General features: G+C 33.5%; 2 protein-coding genes across 2 annotated transcripts; both read left to right on the forward strand.

Moving 5' to 3' along the window:
• The first annotated feature begins 283 nt into the window (after nt 1–283).
• Nucleotides 284–22156, forward strand: LOC149896944 (uncharacterized). Its single transcript, XM_090117191.1, has 6 exons — nt 284–552; nt 5767–5901; nt 12260–12434; nt 14034–14093; nt 16252–16937; nt 21727–22156. Exons 1-6 carry the CDS (start codon nt 539–541, stop codon nt 21884–21886), a joined length of 1230 nt encoding a protein of 409 aa, XP_089973317.1. The 5' UTR covers nt 284–538; the 3' UTR covers nt 21887–22156.
• On the forward strand, nt 16985–18086 carry LOC149896945 (uncharacterized; the record flags this gene model as incomplete). The annotated part of the gene is made up of 1 exon (XM_090117189.1): nt 16985–18086. A coding segment is annotated over one exon (870 nt), but the record flags the coding sequence as incomplete, so codon positions are not given.
• Nucleotides 22157–23171: the final 1015 nt, after the last annotated feature.

Raw genomic sequence — 23171 nt, forward strand, 5'->3', positions numbered from 1 at the left:
CAAATTCAATGTAAAGTTACAATTAGCATTTTACAAACCATAGTTTATATTTCTATGAATTCATCCTTAATAATTATCACAGATAACCTAAAAACACGGTCGTTGACCCGTAAAAAATATAAGTACAGTCGTAACCTAAAAGTTGAAACATCTATAAAAAAAACTAACAGCAACTTTTATAACAATCTCAAAGCAAAATCAGCTGGAATACGTATTTAAACGACAAACTTGCAAAACTTATAACAAGGGAGTACTTTCTATACAACTTGTATTATAAGAGCTTGTTTAAATTCGCGCTGTCATTATGTTCACTGCTTCCCGCGCATTTTGACATTTGGCGCCATATTGATTTTTTTTTATTGGTGAAAAAAAGTATCGATGATGTTCTGTGACGATAAATTAATTTATTAATTATTGGAAATAATTTTTATTGATTGCAGTTTTAGACATTTTTTTATTATTATTTATAATTTATTTTACTTATAATTTTTGTTGAGTGGTAACTTTTTAATTATCATTTGGATTGCAAAATTACACAATGGAATATTTAAGGTAAGTTTTTTTTGCTTTTGTTGTTTAATATCGATGACATTAATTTATAATTGAATATAATGTACTACATACCGACTACTTAAACCCAGATTATAATATGTAGTGTAGAAAACAAAATCTTTACCAAAATAATCAACCTGCCATTCCGGCGATAAGCAAACATACATACCTACAGATAGAAATTTTGATCATATTAAACAATATTAAATAAAAATTTCGTTTATGCATGAAATATTATAACTAAGGTTTTGTTCACAATACTAATAATCCATACTAATATTATAAATGCGAAAGTAACTCTGTCTGTCTGTCTGTTACTCAATCACGCCTGAACTACTGAACCAATTTGCGTGAAATTTGGTATAGATATATTTTGATACCCGAGAAAGGACATAGGATTGGTTTTATCCCGGAAATCCTACGGGAACGGGATTTTGTCTGAAAACGCGGGCGAAGCCGCGGGCGAAGCCGCGGGCGAAGCCGCGGGCGGAAAGCTAGTTTCAAATAAACACTAGAAAATACCCTTTTTCAATTATTATTCTCTAACAAATATTTCAATGCAATACGTCTAGACTACTAAGAAATAATATTTTAATCAGATAAGTAGATTGAAGGATTACGCTCGGAAAAACAGACTCGTTAAACTATTATTAATCTTATCTATAATATAAAAATGAATCCCAAAATGTGTTGGTAAGCGCATAACTTGAGAACGGCTGAACCGATTTCGTTAATTCTTTTTTTATTATATTCCTTGAAGTACGAGGATGGTTCTTACTTCTTATGTAGGGAAAACGTAAATATGTACCACGGCCCATGGGCGAAGCCGGGGCGGACCGCTAGTATTCTATATTATATTAAACGTCTCAATTACTTGGTGTTCATCAAGTTAATAAGTATTATATCTACTTATTAGTGTAAAAATAAATTAAGTTAGATCCTACTAAAATTATAAATGCGAAAGTTTGCGAGGATGTGTATGTGTGTGTTTGTTACTCTTTCATGCAAATACTACTGAACCGATTACAATGAAATTTATCACAAATATGGGTTTTATCCCGAAAATCCCACGGGAAAGGGTATTTCTTTGAAAACGCGGGCGAAGCCGCGGGCGGGTAGCTAGTTGTATAATAAATTCAAGATCTCTTCCTCGAATGATCTCTATAATATACAGCTTTCCGCCCGCGGCTTCGCCGGCTATGTCTAAAACCTAATAAATTATATATTCTTGAATCACTCTATCTATTAAAAAAAACCGCATCAAAATCCCTACAGTACTTATATAAAGATAGGGACAGAACAAGCGACTTTGTTTTATACCTACTATAATAGCGATGTGGTAGTAGATGTGGTAGATGATAGTAACTAATTATTATTAATTATGTCATATTGTTGTTGAATTATTAAATAACTAGGTACCTACTGCGGCTGTCTGTTTAAGTTTGAGTTTGAGTTTGAATTAAGAACTACAATTTTGATGCGGTTTCTTTATTATGTAGATAAATAGATTTAAAAATAAGGTTTGTATGTAAATATTTAAAAGGCACCCGTGCGAAGCCGGGGCGGCTCGATAGCTGAAAATATAATTAGGTTAAGCCTTGGTTAAGCTTGGAAAGTTCTAGGTGCAAAAGGAAAGAAATTGAATTGGAAAATGAAGCCTAATTTCTGACATAGGACTTTATGTTTTATTTTTATTGTTTTATGCTTTGAAGCTACAATATTAAACTTTTGTTTTCTGTCTTCATTGGTAATCTATACTAATGTTATAAAGCTGAAGAGTTTGTTTGAACGCACCAATCTCAGGACCTACTGGTCCGATTTGAAAAATTCTCTCAGTGTTACAATATAGCCCATTTATTGAGGAAGGCTATAGGCTATATATGTACGTGTATGTGAAGCCGGGGCGGATCGCTAGTCTAGTTTTAGATATACCTGTATAACCCTTGTGAGTTGTGGGGTATGGGGTAGCTGCATTTCACGGCTTATCACCTCCTCATAAAACCAATCAGAATGATATTACAATATACGAATTCACCAATAAAGATATAAAACAGAAATATATCGCATCGTTAAATCAGAGAAAGCCATTCAAAATTAAAAGTGAAACTCACTTATCTTTAAATTTATTATTTGTACGTTTATTTTATTATTTTGCCGTTATGTGATATCTTTTGTTAATTAATATTATCCTAAAGAGCATTAATTTTAAATTATTGGATAAATTTCGAATCATTTTACCCTGTTTTGTTTGTATTATCATTTCGCAAATACAGTTTATATTTAAGCTTAATGTATTTTTAAAAGATAATAAGAATTTATATTAAGGATTCAGTCCTCAGGCGTATTTAAAAAAAAATTAGAACCTAGGTAACTATTTAATACATCAATTATAAAATCTTGTTTTACATACGTTTAGTCATTACATTAGGTATTTTATTTTAAATGATTTGATTTTTTTTGGACTCTACGCGCGTAACAAAGTGTGCTCAAAAGCTATCGAGATCGATGTCTTTTCATAAATTCCCCATTAATGTATCAGCCAACTAAAATAGCAAAATTTTCTTCCTTATTCAACCATCCTGATAAAACTCCAAAATCGAATTGTTTCCGCAAATATCCAGCAATCAATGTCTTTAAAACGCCGAAAAAAATAAAAAAAAACACAACGTTTGTTATCTTGATTGCATCATTGTGTCGTGTGAACTCGGCCATGGATCGGCGCCATATTGTCGTTGTCATGGCAACGCCATTGTTTTCCCGCGCCTGAGAAAATGGCGCGTTTTCTGCTAGGGATGATAGATTATTGATATAGCTTTGGCAGATACCGTCTTGTTTTTTTATGAATTATGTAAGGGCTTTTTTATAAAAAAAACTAGGTAAGAAAAGATTTGGAAATTGCTCGCTGTAGGTTTCAAAGCATAGGTTCATAATATTACAGGAAGTCGAATAAACATAATTTCTCATATACTTACTTATTTATTTATTGTTTATGTATGTGCAACGATTTTTTATGTAAACTTAATCGATACTTGGATACCAGAAAAAAAGATGTGAAAACACTGAATCGATACGTAAAGTGCTAATATTTTATATTGTTCTGTTTATATTAAATAAAAAACACAGAGGGTGCCAACCCTACCTCGTTTACTAGGTTCCTCTATTTGTCGATATCTTTTAAAGCTAAATAGATAGACACTCTCTGAGTGTAAATCTATATTATCTGATACAGAGCTAGTTGTCGAGACCAACTTGCTATTGATAGTTTTATGTTGTCTATCTGAAAATCAGAATACCAGAGGCAGAGAGCACCAACTTTCAAATACAAAAAGAATCGTCAAAATCGGGTCACCCAGTTCTGAGTTGAATTGAGAATCTTTTTTTAAGTCGGTTGAAAAAGTTAACAATTATTGAAATGTGTAGGTACCTATTTGTCTGCATCTGTGTGTGTGTCTTCTAAAAAAAGCAAACAAAGTCGCGGGCATACAACTATATATACCTACACAAAGCTAGAATCAAGCTTGTAAAAACATATCAATCAAAAGTTTATTCAACCAATGAAAATAGCAAAAAACATACACATCGGAATACGTTTCTAAGTAAATTAGATATGAACAATATATGATACAGCCAAGCGTGAGTTATTGTTGGGAAATTGGGTTGAAAATTTCACTGGGGAATTTCGTTTAGATATACCTACGTAAGCATAAAACATTATAACATTTCGTTAGACATACTTCTTACTCTTTGACCTTTGTTATTATGTCATATCTGTGTTATTACTTATTCTTTGGTGTAACCTTTTTGAATTGGAATTTGGAAGATTTTGAAAAACGAATTCGATTTTTTTATTTGGTGATTTTGAATTATGGTTCATTTTAACTGTTGATTATTTGTTTTTTTTTTACGTACATGAGAATTATTAATTCATTATTTACAAACATCTTGTTTATTTGATGGATATGTAATGAGCGTAGCGACGTTAGATCCCAGATGGTGTAAGTAATACAAGAAAATAGTTCCATTTATTGTAAGATGACACATTTCTGTTTGTAAAATGACTGCTAATGTTAGTAATTTTAAATCATGTATCTATGATTAATTATTTTTCGCTTCATTTTGACTAGATATACGTACATAGTGTCCCATAAAAGAATTATCTTACCTAATAGCTATTTATTCAAAAATATGTACACAACATAATGTAATGTTTATAAATTATGTAGTAAATAATTCCCATAGATCTTAATGAATGACTAGACAGTATATTTAGCACTTATCTGGGTCCATAATCTGACTATATTTAAATATAATTTGTTTATGTAATAACGTCTGTAAAGCGCTTATTATAAGAATAGTTTCATAATAAATAAATATACGATTTTGAATTCTTGCTAAGAATTTATTTAATAACTAGTTGAATCACGCAACTTTGTCAGATTTCTAAGGCAATATTCCTGCATTTTTTTATTGCTGCTCCGCGCCTATTGGTCGTAGCGTGATGTTATATTATAGCCTATATTAGCCTTGCTCTATCAAAGGATTATTCGTGATTATTCAACCTAAAATTTTATTCAATTCGGATCAGTAGTTCCTGAGATAAGTTTAGTGTGTTCAATCAAACGAACAAACTCGTCGGCTTTATAATATTAAGTATAGATTAATAGATACACTAATACAATGATTTATAGTATGCTTATTCCAACTTAAGGCTACATTATACATACTACAACTTTATTATACTGCCAATATGAAATACAGTAGAATAGATATAGAAAAAATCTTTATTGAAAAAGTTTTAAAATAATACAGTTTATATATAAATACTAGCGGTCCGCCCCGGCTTCGCCCGTGGTACATAATATTTACGTTTTCTCTACATAAAAACCATCCTCGTACTTCAAGGAATATAATAAAAAAAGAATTATCGAAATCGGTTCAGCCGTTCTCAAGTTATGCGCTTACCAACACATTTTGCGATTCATTTTTATATATAAGACTAGCGGTCCGCCCCGGCTTCGCCCGTGGTACATATTTACGTTTTCTCTACATAAAAACCATCCTCGTACTTCAAGGAATATAATAAAAAAGGAATTATCGAAATCGGTTCAGCCGTTCTCGAGTTATGCGCTTACCAACACATTTTGCGATTCATTTTTATATATAAGAAAGAAGAAAGATAATGAAGCATATTTGTATGTGTTATATTTGTTCCAGTATATATTTAACACTCGGTATGGTAGCAGCCCAGGATCTCTCGACGCCATCCAGCCTCCTGCAGCCGAGGAATTACAACCACCACCCTTACCAGATTAGACAGTATTTGGAAGAAGTCACACCTGAACCTACGAAGTAAGTATTATGTGATATTTTTAATGGAGTTAAAGAGATAAAGATATTTATAACTAGATTTCCGCCCGCGGCTTCGCCCACGTTTTCAAAGGAAAACCCGCATAGTTCCCGTTCCCGTGGGATTTCCGGGATAAAACCTATCCTATGTGTTAATCCAAGTTACCCTCTATATGTGTGCTAAATTTCATTGTAATCGGTTGAGTAGTTTTTACGTGAAAGAGTAACAAACATCCATACAAACTTTCGCCTTTATAATAGTATTAAGATTGAAGCGAAACTTCTTTAGGCTCGTTGAGAGTAAAATTTCAAGGTGGCAGCATGGCAATACCGTCACGTCATGGAGTAAGACGACGATTTTGCCAAAGAAGTTTCGCTTCTGACACGTGCGCACGGCACACACGCTCGTTTTTTAATGCTATTATATAGGTAATTATATGTATGTATAACCAAAATCTTTATCACATTATCCTATTTAAGTTTTTACTGATTTTTATTACCTGTGTACTGTGTAGTGTCCACAGAACTATATTATGTAGTGTCAATGTTATCATTTCGGTTTGGAGACAAATCCTACATATTTTTTTTAAGGGCTGATTTTTCAATCGTTGGTTAAAACTTATTCTTCGGATAACATATTAAACTAACATTTTAAAAATGCATTTTAATTGTCCGGATTTGACAGTTTAATGGTGACATTTTAATATTATCGTGTAATAGTTTATTGGACAGGTAAGTTTTAACCAAGGATTGAAAAATCGGGCCTAAATCATATTATGTTTTACTGTCTGATAAATAATATTTTTATGACTTTTATGATACACTTCTGAGAAATATATTTTTATAGTCTTTTATACCATATTTTATTATAGCAGACACCAACAAAAGATTCATGATTCCGGAAAATTCGTATTTCAATAACAGGTAACAGGTTAACTGCAATTTTATTGACCTTCATAAAAATAACGGAATTTCTCAATTTGACATTATTTTTGAGGATTGTTTGATGACAGTGTCTCTAACGGTGCATTGACATCAAACGAACATAGAGCTAGAGCAAGAGCAAGAGCATTCGTGATCTTTTAGTGTAAACGAAAACTCGCATTCAGTGTTGTGTATTAGAACATTGCATAGAATCTTTTCGAACGCACTAAGAACAACGAAAGAATGCTCTACGCCTGTTTACATTAAAAGAATTTGACATAGTGGGGTTAGAATGAGCATTCGCTGATGTTAATGCACCGTAACAATACCAACAAAACATAATTTAAATCGACTTACTAAAGAAATAGTATTATAAAATATTATATTGTATAAATTACTAGCTGTGCCTCGCGGTTTCACCCGCATTGCTCCGCTCCTGTTGGTCTTGGCGTGATGATATATAGCCTATAGCCTTCCTCGATAAATGGGCTATCTACATCGAAAGAATTCAAATCGGACCAGTAGTTTCTGAGATTAGCGCGTTCAAACAAGCAAACAAACTCTTCAGCTTTATAATATTAGTATCTATAGATTTTATTGTATAAATTATTATTATAAAAATTATACATTATCCCTCAAACAGCTGCATAAGAAAACCCCAACAATGAATAAACATTTTGTTTTGACGCAGAATTATAGCGCGGCTATGAATCTGCTAATATCTACGATCGCTGGCGGGAAATAAATTGATACCATTCATCTCTAATCGATGTAAAGGTATCCTTTTGTTATTTACGTGTAAATGTAATATATCTTGTAGATAAAAAGCGTGCTAGTGGTTTTCTATCTATTTATAGTTTATTAATTATGTCTATTACTAGATTTACCCACGCTTCACCCGCGTTTTCAAACAAAAACCCGCCTAGTTCCCGTTCCTGTGGCATTTTTGGGATAAAAAGTAACCTATGTCTTACTCTGGGTCTTCAGCTACCTACATACCAAATTTTATTGTATTCGGTTCAGTAGTATTTACGTGAAAGAGTAACAAACATCCATCCATCCATCCTGACAAACTTTCGCATTTATAATATTAGTAGGATATTAAATGTTGACTGAAATTCAAACATTTATTCTTTCAACTAGACTTCTTATAGAAGGGCTTTTGAAACAAGAAAATAAATAAAGTACATATTTTTGTCATTGCATATTTTTGTTTTGCTCCAGTTCAAATTGTAAGTCCCACCTGAAAACAGAAAAAAAAATCATTAAAATCGGTCCAGCCATTTAGAAGAAGTTCAGTGATAGACACGCACAGAAGAAACATGTAAACAGATAAACGATGGATAAATACGTAGTAAAGACAATATTATTCAATTTTAAAGTTAATCTTCTTATATATAAAATTCTCGTGTCACAATGTTAGTCTGCATACTCCTCCGAAACGGGTGGACCGATTCTCATGAAATTTTCTGTGCATATTGGGTAAGTCTGAGAATCGGCCAACATCTATTTTTCATATGTACCACGGGCGAAGCCGGGGCGGACCGCTAGTCTTATATATAAAATTCTCGTGTCACAATGTTAGTCTGCATACTCCTCCGAAACGGGTGGACCGATTCTCATGAAATTTTCTGTGCATATCGGGTAAGTCTGAGAATCGGCCAACATCTATTTTTCATATGTACCACGGGCGAAGCCGGGGCGGACCGCTAGTATAACTATAACTCTATTAATATGTACATATTAAACGCTCATTATAACAAACCCATCCAAACATAACCGCGCCTGCCGTTGCTTACCCACACCTAAAACAGTAAACAAGAGTTCTAAAACTGATAGTAAACGGTCGTTTAGCTGAATAGTTAAATGTTTTAGCCGGACATCGAACTGGCTATCGATTTCTCATTAGCCAGCTATAGCACAAAGATATAAAGAGTACTAGATGATAAAAATTGATGGAAAGTGTATGCTAAAACTGATTATCATTTTCTCTTAGGAATGAAAATTAAAATGGAAATGAAAAATATTTATTAAAATTTAAAATCGCAAAAATATGCATATTATTTCATATATTCTATTTTACATAAGTTTAAAACAACAACTGTTAATAGCTCTTGTCATTGGTATAATCTTAATATATATAAATCTCGTGTCACACTGTTTGTTCTCAATGGACTCCTAAACCACTTAACCGATTATAATAAAATTCACACACCATGTGCAGTTCGATCCAACTTGAGAGATAGGATAGTTTAAACATGTAGGTACCACGGGCGAAGCCGGGGCGGACCGCTAGTAAATTAATATGGTTAAAAACTACATAATATACCATGGCGGTGCCATTTTCTATTTTGAATTCAGAATATCTACTTATTCATAAATAATGTTATAAACAAGTACTATATATAGCCTATAGAAAGGTAATATAATTGCACAGATCACAGCACAGCTCTCCCTCTAAATATAATATTAACTTTACTAATATAATAGCTAGAGGTAGAGCATTAAAAAAAATTAAAACTTGCTGCATTTATGTAAGATAGCTGTATGACATAATATTATGTATGACACTAGCTGTCATTTTAATTTATTTCCTTATATCTCCCAGTCTATCCTCTATTACTATTGTCATAATTGAATAGCACATCCAGTACTTTATATCCGTTTTGACGTCCATTACACCGAATCATCACTATTAGGATGGAATTTAGCAATTAGTTATAATCGGATTTATCTTGAAGGCTTTCATTTGGCCATCAAAACATTATTTACCTGTACAAAACTAGATTTTACCCGTGATTTTGTCTAAAAGAACAAGACCATTATTATTCTGAATCTAAAGCAACAACATAATATTTTTATGATTGTGGTAGTTGAAATAATTATTTATTTATTTAACAAAAGAACATACATAACAATTAGAGCTGGTTTTTCAATCATTGGTTAAAACTTATTCGTCGAATAATGTATAAAACTACCATTTTAGGGCCGATTTTTCAATCGCGAGATAAACAGTCTAATAAGTACCCCTCGAATAGATTTATTCAATTATTTATCTAACTCATTACGGCTCGCCTATTTTTCAATCGTGATTTATTGGATGAATAACTATCTGACCAAATATTTCCATATTGGCAGCACTGCTCTCGGAGTGGCGAAACAAACATATTAAATTAGTCAGGTTAGAGCGGGATAGAGTCAAATCTTGCAATTTGTCAACAACCGTCATTATGACTCACGTCAGGAGTGCACTTGTCTTCTATGATTGTTGATTGTTGTTTTGATTCGAGTAAAGAGTTTGGTTAAATTTGTGTTTCAATTTATATATTTTACGATGGAAACGACATACTTAAAGGCAGCGTTCGGCAAATTTTCAATGGCATGGTCATCAGTACTATCAAAAACATCAATTTCAATATGATTTTAATTGATTATAATTATATAGAAAGAGGTTTAATTGTTAATAATTCTACGCTCTATGTTATGACATACGAAAATATCTCAAATTTGACGCGTCAGTTGTCAACTCAAACGCCTAACAGTCGAATAGCGCGCTATCTGGCCGTTGGAGCGGCAAATAGATTTATTCCTCAAATAACGTAGTTATTCGATAGATAAGTCCTATTCGTCTATTGAAAAATTGAATATTTTGTTAACTGAAGAATAAAGTCTATCTAGCTGTTTATCTGGGCATTGAAAAATCGGCCCTTAAAAACGTAGGTAATCTAATTGTCCGTATTTGACAGTTTAGGTACTTGACATTTTAATATTATCGTGTAATACTTTATTGGACGGATCAGTTTTAACCAAGCATTGAAAAATCGGCCCTTATACAAATAAAAAAAATTTATGCGTGTACTAGAGTACACACGTAAGAAGTGAAACTTCTTTATGACCTTAAAAATGTCACGAGTATGGCGTAACGCAAAAATGTCACGCATACGGCGTAACGCAAATATGTCACGTGTACGGCGTAACGCAAAAATGTTACACTAAATTTTTGTCCAACCCCGATAAAGAAGTTTCACTTCAAAAAGTAAGACTTCCCACCGTGCTAGTCACCGACTGTGTTACAGCAGGGAAGTTTTTGTTTTGTATGTAAAATTCTCAACATTCTGGTTAAAATCAACCTATACATAAATTTCATAAAATTGTCTTCTTTTTCAAAAAAAAATTTTGATGCTTGTTCCAAGAAATTTGTATAAAGAATAATTTGAATTTACAGCAGCTGAATAAAAACTACTTTGGCGTGTGCGTGTACTAGTGTACACACGTAAGAAGTGAAACTTCTTTAAGACCTTATTTTTCAAAAAATAATTTACTATATTCAACTTTACAGAAATACGTCGAATCACGCGTGGTAGGGAATAGTGGGAAAAAGATGGCGCGTAACGGAAAAATGTCACGCGTAACGAAAAAATGTCACTAAATTTTTTTCCAACCCCGATAAAGAAGTTCAAGTTTCACTTCAATAAATAAGTGAAATTTCAGTTGAAGTTATTACCTATACCTATCCAAAATTATTTATAACTCCAAAACCGCTAGACCGTGTTATCTTTGTCTAGAGTCAGAACAAAATTAATAACTTTGTACAAAACAGTAAAAAACTATGAAGAAACTTTAGAAGGTGGTATAAAGTTTGCTTGTTCGGGTATACCTTTAGTTTTAGTATACATACTTTGATTACAAGTTTTTGTATAGCTGGTAGATCAAACTGTAGTTTTATTATACATTAAAACTAGCTGCTCCGCGCGGTTTCACCCCCGTGACTCCTCTCCTGTTGGTCGTAGCGTGAGGATATATAGCCTATAGCCTTCCTCGATAAATGAGCTATCTAACACCGAAATAATTTTTCAAATCGGACCAGTAGTTCACGAGATTAGCGCGTTCAAACAATCAAACTCTTCAGCTTTATAATATTAGTATAGACTATAGAATATTACCGTAGAAAGATAGATCTTCTATAATATAAAAACTAATCGAAGCGCATAACTCGAGAACTGATTTCGTTAATTCTATTTTTTATAATATTCCTTGAAGTACGAGGATGGTTCTTATGGAAAGAAAACATAAACATGTACCACGGGCGAAGCCGGGGCGGACCGCTAGTTTGCAATATAAACAAGTACATATTTTGACGTGTTTCTTACTTACGCAATAAGGTTATTGAAGCAATTTTTTTTATAAATAGAGTGATTCACGAGGAAGATTTAGGTATACAATTTATTAGATTTTAGACATAGCGGGCGAAGCCGCGGGCGGAAAGCTGGTACTGAAATATAAATCTGAAGAGTTTGTTTGTTTGAATGCGCTTAACTCAGGAACTACTGATCCGATTTGAAAAATTATTTCAGTGTTAGATAGCTCTTTTATTAAGGCTATACATATTTTATCATCACCACTGGACAGTTAGTTAATAAAATAATATCATTTACAGACAAGGTCCAGTTCTATTCCCTAACGACGCCCCCCCTCCACCACGACCTCCCCTGGTGGTAACATCTCGACCTCTCGCAGAATCCGTAGCAAGAAGCGAACTTAACAACACAGTAGCTGCATCAACGTATATACGGCCTGTGTATCGACAGAATTATAATGGACTCCGATTGGTGGTAAGTACTATTCACTACATAGTATAAAACAAAGTCGCTTTCTCTGTACCTATGTCCCTATGTATGCTTAAATCTTTAAAACTACGCAACGGATTTTGATGCGGTTTATTTTAATGGATAGAGTGATTCAAGAGGAGGTTTTAGTATATAATTTATTAGGTTTTAGACAAAGCGGGCGAAGCCGCGGGCGGTAAGCTAGTTCATATAAAAGAAAAGCAAATAAATTGCCGCGTTTTTGCGAGCTATAGCGGAAGGGATCTTATTATTTCCCGCCCTTATTGATTTGATTGATTGCAGCCCTCCTGTGAGTGACGGCAGGTGTTTTGTTTACTCCTAAGTGGATAATACTCATTGTATAGTGTTTTAGCGCAATCTAAACCATTACTAGCTTTCCGCCCGCGTCTTCGCACGCGTTTTCAAAGAATTTGCATAGTTCCCGTTCTTATGGGATTTCCGGGATAAAACTTATTCTGTGTGTTAATTCAAGTTACTATCTATGTGTGTTCCAAATTTCATAGTAATCAATTCAGTAATATTTGCGTGATAGAGTAACGAACATCAATACTTACATACTTTACATTATTTTATAATATTAGTCTAAGTCTATACCTACTTACTAACATTGAGTTTCTTAGCTTGCTTGAACGCGCTCATCTCAGGAACTACTGGTCCGGTTTGAAAAATTATTTCAGTGTTAGATAGCCCATTTATTGAGGAAGGCTATAAATTATCATCACGCGAAGACAAATAGGAGCATAACAATGCGAGTAAAACTGCGGAGCACAGCTAGTGATGTTATAAGTAAAAAGTTGTAGATACGTTATAATAATATGTGCTCATTGTAACTTGTGTAGTGTTTTTATTAAAGGTTTTCATAGAATGTTCTAGAAATATAGTGTGGGTGTATTTGACAGGTGAGGTTCTCAACATGTTTTGTTTCTATAGAATAATGTGCGTATGTAAATGTTCTTGAGGACTATTTTATTTCTGTTTATTTCTTTGCAGGTTTTATTACTTTTTTTCTATGTTGAGGATGGTTATTTTATGATAAGGATTTTAAAAAATATTGTGGCTTTTAACATCATTGTTTTATACAAGCGTAGTTTTAAAATAAACAGTTTATAAAAATCTTTATCTCAATCTCTCAAAGCTCTCTGGAATTATGGTTTCTAATAATTGTTAAAAAAATGTACAATTTAATGAATTTAAATGTTTAATTTTGAATTTGTATGAATTCTAATGCATTTCTAACTAACAAGCGTAGAAATCTATATGTACTAATATTATAAAGCTGAAGAGTTTGTTTGTTTGTTTGAACGCGCTAATCTCGGGAACTACTAGTCCGATTTGAAAAATTATTTCGGTGTTAGATAGCCCATTTATCGAGGAAGGAAGGCTATATATCATCACGCTAAGACCAACAGGAGTGGGGCCACGCAGGTGAAATCGTCGAAATACAAATAAAATTCATTAAAATCCGTTCAGTTGTTCTCAATTTATAAGAAGTGCATAAAATCATGATTTTCTATTATATTTTGTTACAATCAAAGAATAACTAACTAAACATAACTATCAAGTAATACAATTACATCTTTTCAGACGCAGCAACCTACAGCATCACAATACAATGTTCCAGATCGTGATCTCGACTATAATGAGGTAAAAAGTTATTTTAATAATACTCAATTGAATAAAAAAGAATCTTTATTTATAACTATTCAAAATCTTTGGTAAAAGTATATTTCTCGTAATTTAGATTTGTATTTTGAATGTTGGTAGAGTAATTAAATAATATTGGACCGATTTTAATAGTCTTTTGACCAGCAGATAGATACATTACTAGTTGTGCCCTGCGGTTTTACCCGCAGTGCTCCACTCCTGTTGGTCTTAGCGTGATGATATATAGCCTATAGCCTTCCTCGATAAATGGGCTATCTAACACCGAAATAATTTTTCAAATCGGACCAGCCCCCCTAGTCAAGTGGCTTTCTGTTAGCGTAGCGTTCAATAGAATAGACTACGAATGTATGAGATTGACGTAACCTGTAGATACGTTTATCTACAGCCTACGTCAATCTCATACATTCGTAGTCTATTCTATTGAACGCTACGCTAACAGAAAGCCACTTGACTAGGGGGGCTGTAGTTCCTGTGATTAGCGCGTTCAAACAAACAAACTCTTCAGCTTTATAATATTAGTATTGAATATTGATTCTTGAGGGTCTTATTAGTATTTTTGTCTTTATCCTTTATTAAAATATACGGATAAGTTCTGTAATGTATATGTATGTATACTGTAATGTACTTGTGTTCTGTAATGTATATAGTATATATATGTATATTCAATTAGACTTCTTCGAGAAGCACTTTTGAAACGTCATTACATATTTTTAACATTTACCACCAATCTCTGAAGAAGAACTATGAATCTCTTATTCAATGCTAATGTGCCAGGTACAGGGACCAGGGTGGTAAAATTAAACAAAACATAATGTTAATAATAATTTATTTTCAATATTGAAGCTGCTCCAGCTTCACACAGCACATCTTTGATAAGTCGAGTCAGTAACTACTGCATGATGCATCATCTTGACCTGAAAGAAAAAAATTAAAAAATTAATTTTAAGAATTCACAACAACATAAGGGCGCATTTACATCAAACGAACATAGAGCTATAACTATATAGAGCAAGAGCATTATTTGAAAACACGTATTCAGTGTTGTTCAGTTTACCGGGTCCAGACTGGTGAAACGTAACATGCAATGTAACATTCTGCCTTTCATTGCATGTTCGCTGCTGGTGTGGACGCATAGCGCGCTCATAACGCGCATTCACTACGAACATCCCGCGTTCGTCTGTTTCCGCCATTCTGCCGCGAACACGGCCCTTCGATACACGTTTTTTTCGTGCGCGTCAAACCGGTAGATCACACGAAGCATGGAGTCCGAAGACCACGTTCTTGCTATGACGATTATCAGTACTTCATTATTAATAATACATCAACTCATGAAAACACGCCGAAGACCCTTTCTTTTGCTCATTCCACGCAGTCTCGTCCTCCATGTTCGTTGCGTTCTCAAACGACCGTCCACATTGGCTGCTCCGCGCACACAACGCGCCCCTTTGTGTTCGTCGAAAAACCGACAAATTTCGGATCGCTCCGCGCGCGGCTTGTAATGCTCGTAGCATGCGCGTGTAATGCACAATTCGCGCGCGCAAGACGTCCAAACTATGAGAAATTGTTACAAAGTGTGTTACCTTTCATGATACATTGCAGCAATGTGGACGGTGAATTCTTTCATTGCATGTTACATTGCATGTTACGTTTCACCAGTCTGGACCCGGCATAAGAACATTGCATAGAATCTTTTCGAACGCACTAAGAATAACGAAAGAATGCTCTACGCCTGTTTACACTAAAATAATTTGACATAGTGGGGTTAGAATGAGCATTCGCTCGTTTGATGTAAATGCACCGTAAAAATTATTACACAGGACATGCGTTTTCTTTTAGTATTACATAAGTTAATTCTGTTCTCATTAATTCTTTTATCATTAGACTAGCTTTCCACCCGCGGCTTCGCCCGCTTTGTCTAAAACATAATAAATTATTAATTATATTATTAATTATTAATTATATTAAAACATTATACTAAAACCTTCCTCTTGAATCACTCTATCTATTTAAAAAAAACCACATCAAAATCCGTTGAATAGTTTTAAAGATTTAAGCATACATAGGGATATAGGGACAGAGAAAGCGACTTTGTTTTATACTATGTAGTGATTTCTATAATTTAATTTCTTCCTTACAGGGTCAAAACTACGCATTCTCATACATCGTAAAAGACCAAAAGACCGGAGACGACTTCTCTCACAAACAAGAGAGCTCAGGCTCAGCTACCAACGGGGAGTACCGGGTTCGACTCCCAGACGGCAGAGTGCAAATTGTGTCCTATACAGCTGACGAAAATGGATATAAAGCCAACGTCAGATATGACGATGAAATAAAACCTAATACTAATTATATGAATAATTACAAAGATATTTATAATAGTGTAAATGTTAAAAATGATTATAATACAAATCTTAATATTAAAGACAATTATAATCTAAATCAAAATTACAAAATAAATGATAACTACAACCTCAATTATAATCCTAATCCTGTTAAACCTAATTTAGACTACAACCAATTTAACTACAGAGACGAAATACCAGTAAAAGAAAACGCATACGATTCTAAAGAATATTATGATTATTCTGCTGAGAATTATAAAAATCCCGATGAATATTTATTCCAACCATCCACGACTGCCAAACCTTTCCATACAACGATCAAACCTTTTCATCCAAACACAATATCATACAAATTTACTCCAACAACAGTAAGACCATCTTATGACGAAATAAAACATTTATTCACTACACCAAATTACGCAAATAATATAGAAATAAACAGTCCTTCTTCATACAAATTTGATGATGTAGTTCTTATTGGTAATAATTTGTTTTAAAATTTTTTTTTTAAAAGTTTTTTTTTTAAATTTGTCTTCGGATGAGAATGACGCAGAAGCGAATGTTACATTAAGATGTGAAAAACGGCGTCGACTGTCTGGAGGTGAAATTGATGAATTCGCGATGTTTAAGTCAGAAATGCAGGAGCTACTTCAAAAAATGTTCAACAAAATGTTAATAAGTCAGAACCTTCGCTTAGATAAATTAGAAAAAAGTATAGCCGAGATGGATAAAAATATAGCTTCAGTGATTAAAACAAATAACGACATCGAGTCATCGATAAATTTCTTGTCGGAAAAAATCGAAAACTTGCACGACCAAATAAAAATAATTAAAAATGAGTCAAAAGAGTTTAATATAAGATTTAGTACCATAGATGCAAGGCTGAACAGTCTAGAAAAAAGCAATAGGATAACTAGCATTGAAATCAGGAAAATTCCAAAAAAAGTGAACGAGAAGAAGAACGAACTATTCTCAATTGCTAAAAGCTTATTGAACTCTCTTTGTTTAGAATCATCCAATATTAACATACGAGATGTCTATCGTCTACCAAGCCGAAAGGAAGCACGGGAGTCAACTTTGATTGTGGAGTTCCCAGACACAAATGTTAAAGACATAGTCATAGAAGCAGTTAAAAAATTTAACAGACGGACAGGAAGTCCTAAACTCAACACTAATCACTTCGGCTTTGAGGGACAGCCCATTCCTGTGTATATTTCGGATTTCCTAACTCAATTAGACAAACGTTTGTTCTATCACTCGAGGGAATTCGCTAAATCAGAAGGTTATGCTTTTTGCTGGATGACCAATGGCCGGATTTACCTACGTAAAAAAGAAGGTGCTCCACATATTTATATTAAAAATGAAGAACAACTCAAACAGCTTAAAAATAAAATGTGACTAGTTTTTGTGTACCTTGTTGCTCTATTGTTATCAATTATTATGATTACTTTAAATATAAATAAGCTAAGTTTAACTATATTTAAATCCAAATTCCAATACATTAATTATTATTACTATCCTTACATAAACACATTCATAAACACACTTACAATAAAACACTGCATCTTTATCAAATACTATAAACTATATTTTAACTATAATTCATCAAAACACACTTTATTGCGCCTTTGTGTAAAATCTGAGCAAATTGTCTTCAAATGGTTAATATACTGTACTGTACGACATGCGTATAGTTTTTGTTTGTATTCCTGGAGACTATCATATTATTATTACAATCTCAAGAATAATGATCCCGTTTCTATTATAGTTTTTGCCTCGCTTCTTCATATCCACACTTCGTCATCTAAATTAAATACTTATATGCATACTTCGCGATTCGTTTATTACCACAACGCTTCTGAAAGTATCTTGAATGAATTCTATTCTTCGTGGGCAATTTACTTAGTGACATTTCTTAATAAAATTAAACATTCAACATCTTAATAAATGATATAGTGTCCGACATTGAAAACAGTACTAAAATAAAATGTGTTAATCTTGATACTTACTCGGAATGTCGATATGTAATGGGTTTGCATGCGAGACGCGGTTTTTGTATTTTTACCACGAACATAAGAAGTATAAAATGTAATTTTGACAATCTTGTAGCTTGCATTAGTGCAATGGACTTACAATTAGATGTTATCGTGCTTACCGAATGCTGGACAAGCGCAGAGAGCTCTCCACCATTATTAGCGCATTACAACATGTTTTATTCTAGGAATAGCCTCAACCAAAATGACGGTATTGTGGCATATGTAAGAAGTGAATGGAATAGTACTTGTCATGAACCGGTCATGGCAGAAGGTAACTGCTTAGTGCTCACCATAAATAATAATTATAGTGTAGTTTGCTCTTATAGACCCCCTAGCTTCACTAACCCTTATCCTTATCTACAGTCACTAGACATAATATTACAGCAAATTAACACTAAAGATATTATATTCACCGGTGATATTAATTTAGATACAATTAATGATAATATAAGTAACCATACCAATGAATATTTAAATCTTATGGCAATGCATGGTCTCCTTCCAGGTATCAACCAACCAACACGGAATAATGCTTGCCTTGACCATTTCATGATTAAAACTTTAAAACCCTGCCATACCGCTACATTGCCAGAACTCACCGACCATAAGCCTATTATTCTTTTCATCGATGAACCGTCACAAACAAAACCGCAACCTAAAAAGACTTATAAAATAGACATGCAAAAACTAGATGTATTACTTGAAAAAAGACCTTGGTTGGATTTTAAATATTATGACATAACGGATACTAACACTGCAACAAAAATACTTCTAAACTGTATAAATAATGCTATTCGAGAGAGCACTAAAGATAGTAAGATTCCAAAAAATAAGCAAATATTAAAACCCTGGATCACACCAGGGATCCTGAGGTCAATAAGAAAAAGAGACGCATTGCACAAGAAGTTAAAGAAAAACTCAAATGACACAGAAATGCGTGGAAAATACTTACGCTATAGAAACATCTGCGGTAAAATTATAAAAACACAAAAACACCTATACTATAAAACTCAATTAATATCAAATAAAGGTAATATAAAAAAGACTTGGAATACAATCAAAGAAATCTGCAATTTTCACAAACGCAAGGATGGTACAAATAATTTACTCTCACTAAAAACATCTCCTATTGAGTCACTTAACACAACTAATACGTTTTTTGCTAATGTAGGGCAGAATCTAGCGAATAAGATTATTAAAACTATAAATTGCTCAGAATATGAGCTTACAAGAAAGGCGGGAGATAGTAATGGGCCTCTGCACTCCATGGCTTTCACTCCAACAGACGTCTTTGAAGTTATCACTATAGTCAACTCGCTCAAACCCAATAGCGCTCCTGGATGGGATGGCATGACAACAAATATCCTTAAAAAATTTTCACACATTCTAGTCGAACCTATAGTATTTCTGTGCAATCTCAGTCTTAGTACTGGCGTCTTTCCGAATCTGCTAAAAAAATCAGTTATAGTTCCTATCTACAAATCTGGTAACAGTCGTGAACCATCCAACTACCGTCCCATCTCACTGCTTCCATGTATCTCCAAGATTCTGGAAAAGATCGTCTCAAAAAGACTGGTTAACTTCCTCGATAAGCATTCCATTATCTCAAAATTTCAGTTTGGTTTCCGTTCGGGTGTCTCTACAGAAGACGCGACACTAAGACTCACTCAACTTATCACCACCTATTTGGATCGAGGAGAGAAATGCCTTGGTGTATTTCTTGATCTTCAGAAAGCATTTGATACGGTGTCTTCCAGCATTCTCATCACGAAATTACAAAATATCGGCGTAAGAGGAATAACTTTAAATTGGTTTCAGAGCTATCTGACTAATAGATCCCAATGTGTAAAGGTTGATGATCTAGTAAGCAGTGAGGTTTTAAATTCAGGTTATGGTATTCCGCAAGGAAGTACTATTGCTCCAATTTTATTCCTAATTTACATAAACCCACTGTGCAATTTGTCTATTCCGCAAGCAGATATTACCATGTTCGCAGATGACACGGTATTGCTATTCCATCACAAGACGTGGCCCGAAGTCAAAAAATCGACCGAAAGTGGTCTAACCGCTGTATCAAAATGGCTAGAGGACAACCTTTTATCCCTAAACGCTAAAAAATCCAATCTTATATGTTTTGCCAAAACCAAAATTACCCTACCAAAAAGTGACTTCAATATCAGAATTCATACATATCCCTGCAATAGACAGAGTCTGGATGGTAACAGTTGTAATTGCCAAAGCTTAACACGTGTTGAACAGTGCAAATATCTGGGTATCCAGATTGATCACCATCTAAGGTGGTTACCTCATGCTAACTATCTAGCTACGAAAGTTCGTCGATTAGTTCATATATTTAAAAACCTTAACTCGGTAGCTAACAAGGACATCCTTATACTAACATATAAAGCCTTATGTGAAAGCGTTCTACGTTACTGTATTTGCACGTGGGGGGGTATGGCGAAATCACACCTCCTTCCAGTTGAACGAGCACAACGATGTTTAATTAAAGTCGCGCTTAAACTGCCATTTAGACACCCTTCTGTTGAACTATATAAAGAAGGACTTGTTGAGCTTAGTGTCCGTAAGTTGTACATTTTGTGTCTGTTACAAAGATTTCATATAGGTACTGTTCCCACCTTACAGAAAGGGAATACACGTAATGAGAGATGCCCTGTTCCCTTTTTTAAAAGTAAATTTGCAGTAAGATCTTTCGAGGGACTAGCCCCTCGATTTTACAATAAGTTAAGTGAAAAACATAAAGTTAAAGCTCTCAATAGGCATATATTCAAAAAAACGGTTCTAACCTGGCTTAAAAATTATGACTATGACAGTCTTGAAAATTTAATTCGTATTTAGATCACTATAATAAATACTCTCACACACGCTCACACACACACACACACACACACACACAAACATACGCACACACACACACACACACACACACACACACACACACACACACACACAGGCACACGCACATAATTACATTCATACTTATACATCATACACACCCTGTTTGTTTTTGGACTTTGGATTAGCTTTTTCTTAATTTCTTAAATTTATGTGTCTCTCTTTTTTTTAATTCATGCACCCTTGCAATCAATCCTAGGGAAGGAACAGGTCCCCTTAATACAGGTTATACCTAGTAAGGGGGCCTGAACCCCAATCTATTGTAAGTTGTAACTTAATGTATGAATTCAAATAAAGATTTTATTTATTTATTTATTTATTTAATAAACAAAATTATAAAAATAATTTAATATCAACAACTCCTACATCTTATATAATATCGTCTGTAAATAGTGCGTCTGATAGAATTAATACAAAACCTGTGTTATCTGATAGTTTTTATACGCGAATTAATAAATATTTGACTTTTAAAAAGAAATGAATAAAATGTATAAAAATACGAATCATACTGTCTTACCACACAAAAATTTAAAACATGGTTTAAGTTTAAGCGCGCGTTCTCTATAATCTGGTTTTGTCGTATTTCACATAGACAACTATAAAAGTGACAGATCCCTGGTTAGAGTTAGACTGTGTTTAAATTGTTTTGTGGTAAGACCAATAGCCTTTTGTCACCTGTAAGTCCTCAAACTTCCCTCTTTTCTAATATGAAAATTCTTCTAAATTCGTTCTGCGGTTATGGTGTGGAAAGGAAACATTAGACGGATAGTTTTTATGTTCTCTACATTTTTTTTGCAAATGAAAATCTATAAACAATAACCATAATATTATTATTTGTATAAAAATTTTAATTTTCTCGTATTTTTTTTACTGTTTTAATTGTAAATTTATGTAATTATTAGGTGTATTTAGGGATTATTTATTTCGATTAATAAATGTTTTAAAATAAAACTGTGTTTTTATTATCCCTTTTATATTATTTTTAAAGCATTATTTTACCTAATAGAACATCAGCACGTCAGCTCCGCATAAAGCTCTTTCAAGTTATTTTTTTTGTGACTGAAGTTTTTAAAAATGTAGATAATAATATTATAATGACAAATTATTTTTGCATATTTTATATACGAACATGTTAAGCGCGTCACACACTGTGAAGATACTATAATATTTTATCTTAAGATACTGTTATATTTTATATTACAGTATCTTAACGCATCCGGTATCAGCGTTCGGACCATCATTTTTCTTTTTGTCATTGCGTACTAAGACTCCTGTAGAACCGCCATCCTGTTACAAATGACGCGAAATTTTGTGGGTGTTTGTAATATAAAATATTATACAGGGTGTCCCACTATTGGTATACTAAACGCGAAGGGACTTGTAGTTTTGCATACACTGATCACGTAAAAAATACTTAAACAAAATTACGTCAAAAATTTTTTGCTAAATTTTTCCTGAAAATTCATGTTTTCTTCTCTAGCTTCGCGCAGCCGGCATATACCGCTTCTCTAATGTGAGCATTTTGTCTATGAAAATATAATCTTAAACGATAGCTCACGTGCTGGTGGCAAAATTGGGCGGGTTGCTTGTTATGGGTATACACATAACACATAGAGTTTTAAGAATTCATCTATTTGAAAAAAAAATGCGTCTGGAATTTTATAAGTATTTTTTACGTACTCAGCGTATGCAAAACTATAACCTGCTTTGTATACCAACAGTGGGACACCCTGTAGTATCTTCACCGTGTGTGACGCGCTTTAATG

Source organism: Colias eurytheme, chromosome 27 (assembly GCF_061535395.1).
Source record: "Colias eurytheme isolate Ceu_HAF_F1 chromosome 27, ilColEury1 Martin Lab GWU primary, whole genome shotgun sequence".
NCBI lineage: Eukaryota > Metazoa > Arthropoda > Insecta > Lepidoptera > Pieridae > Colias > Colias eurytheme.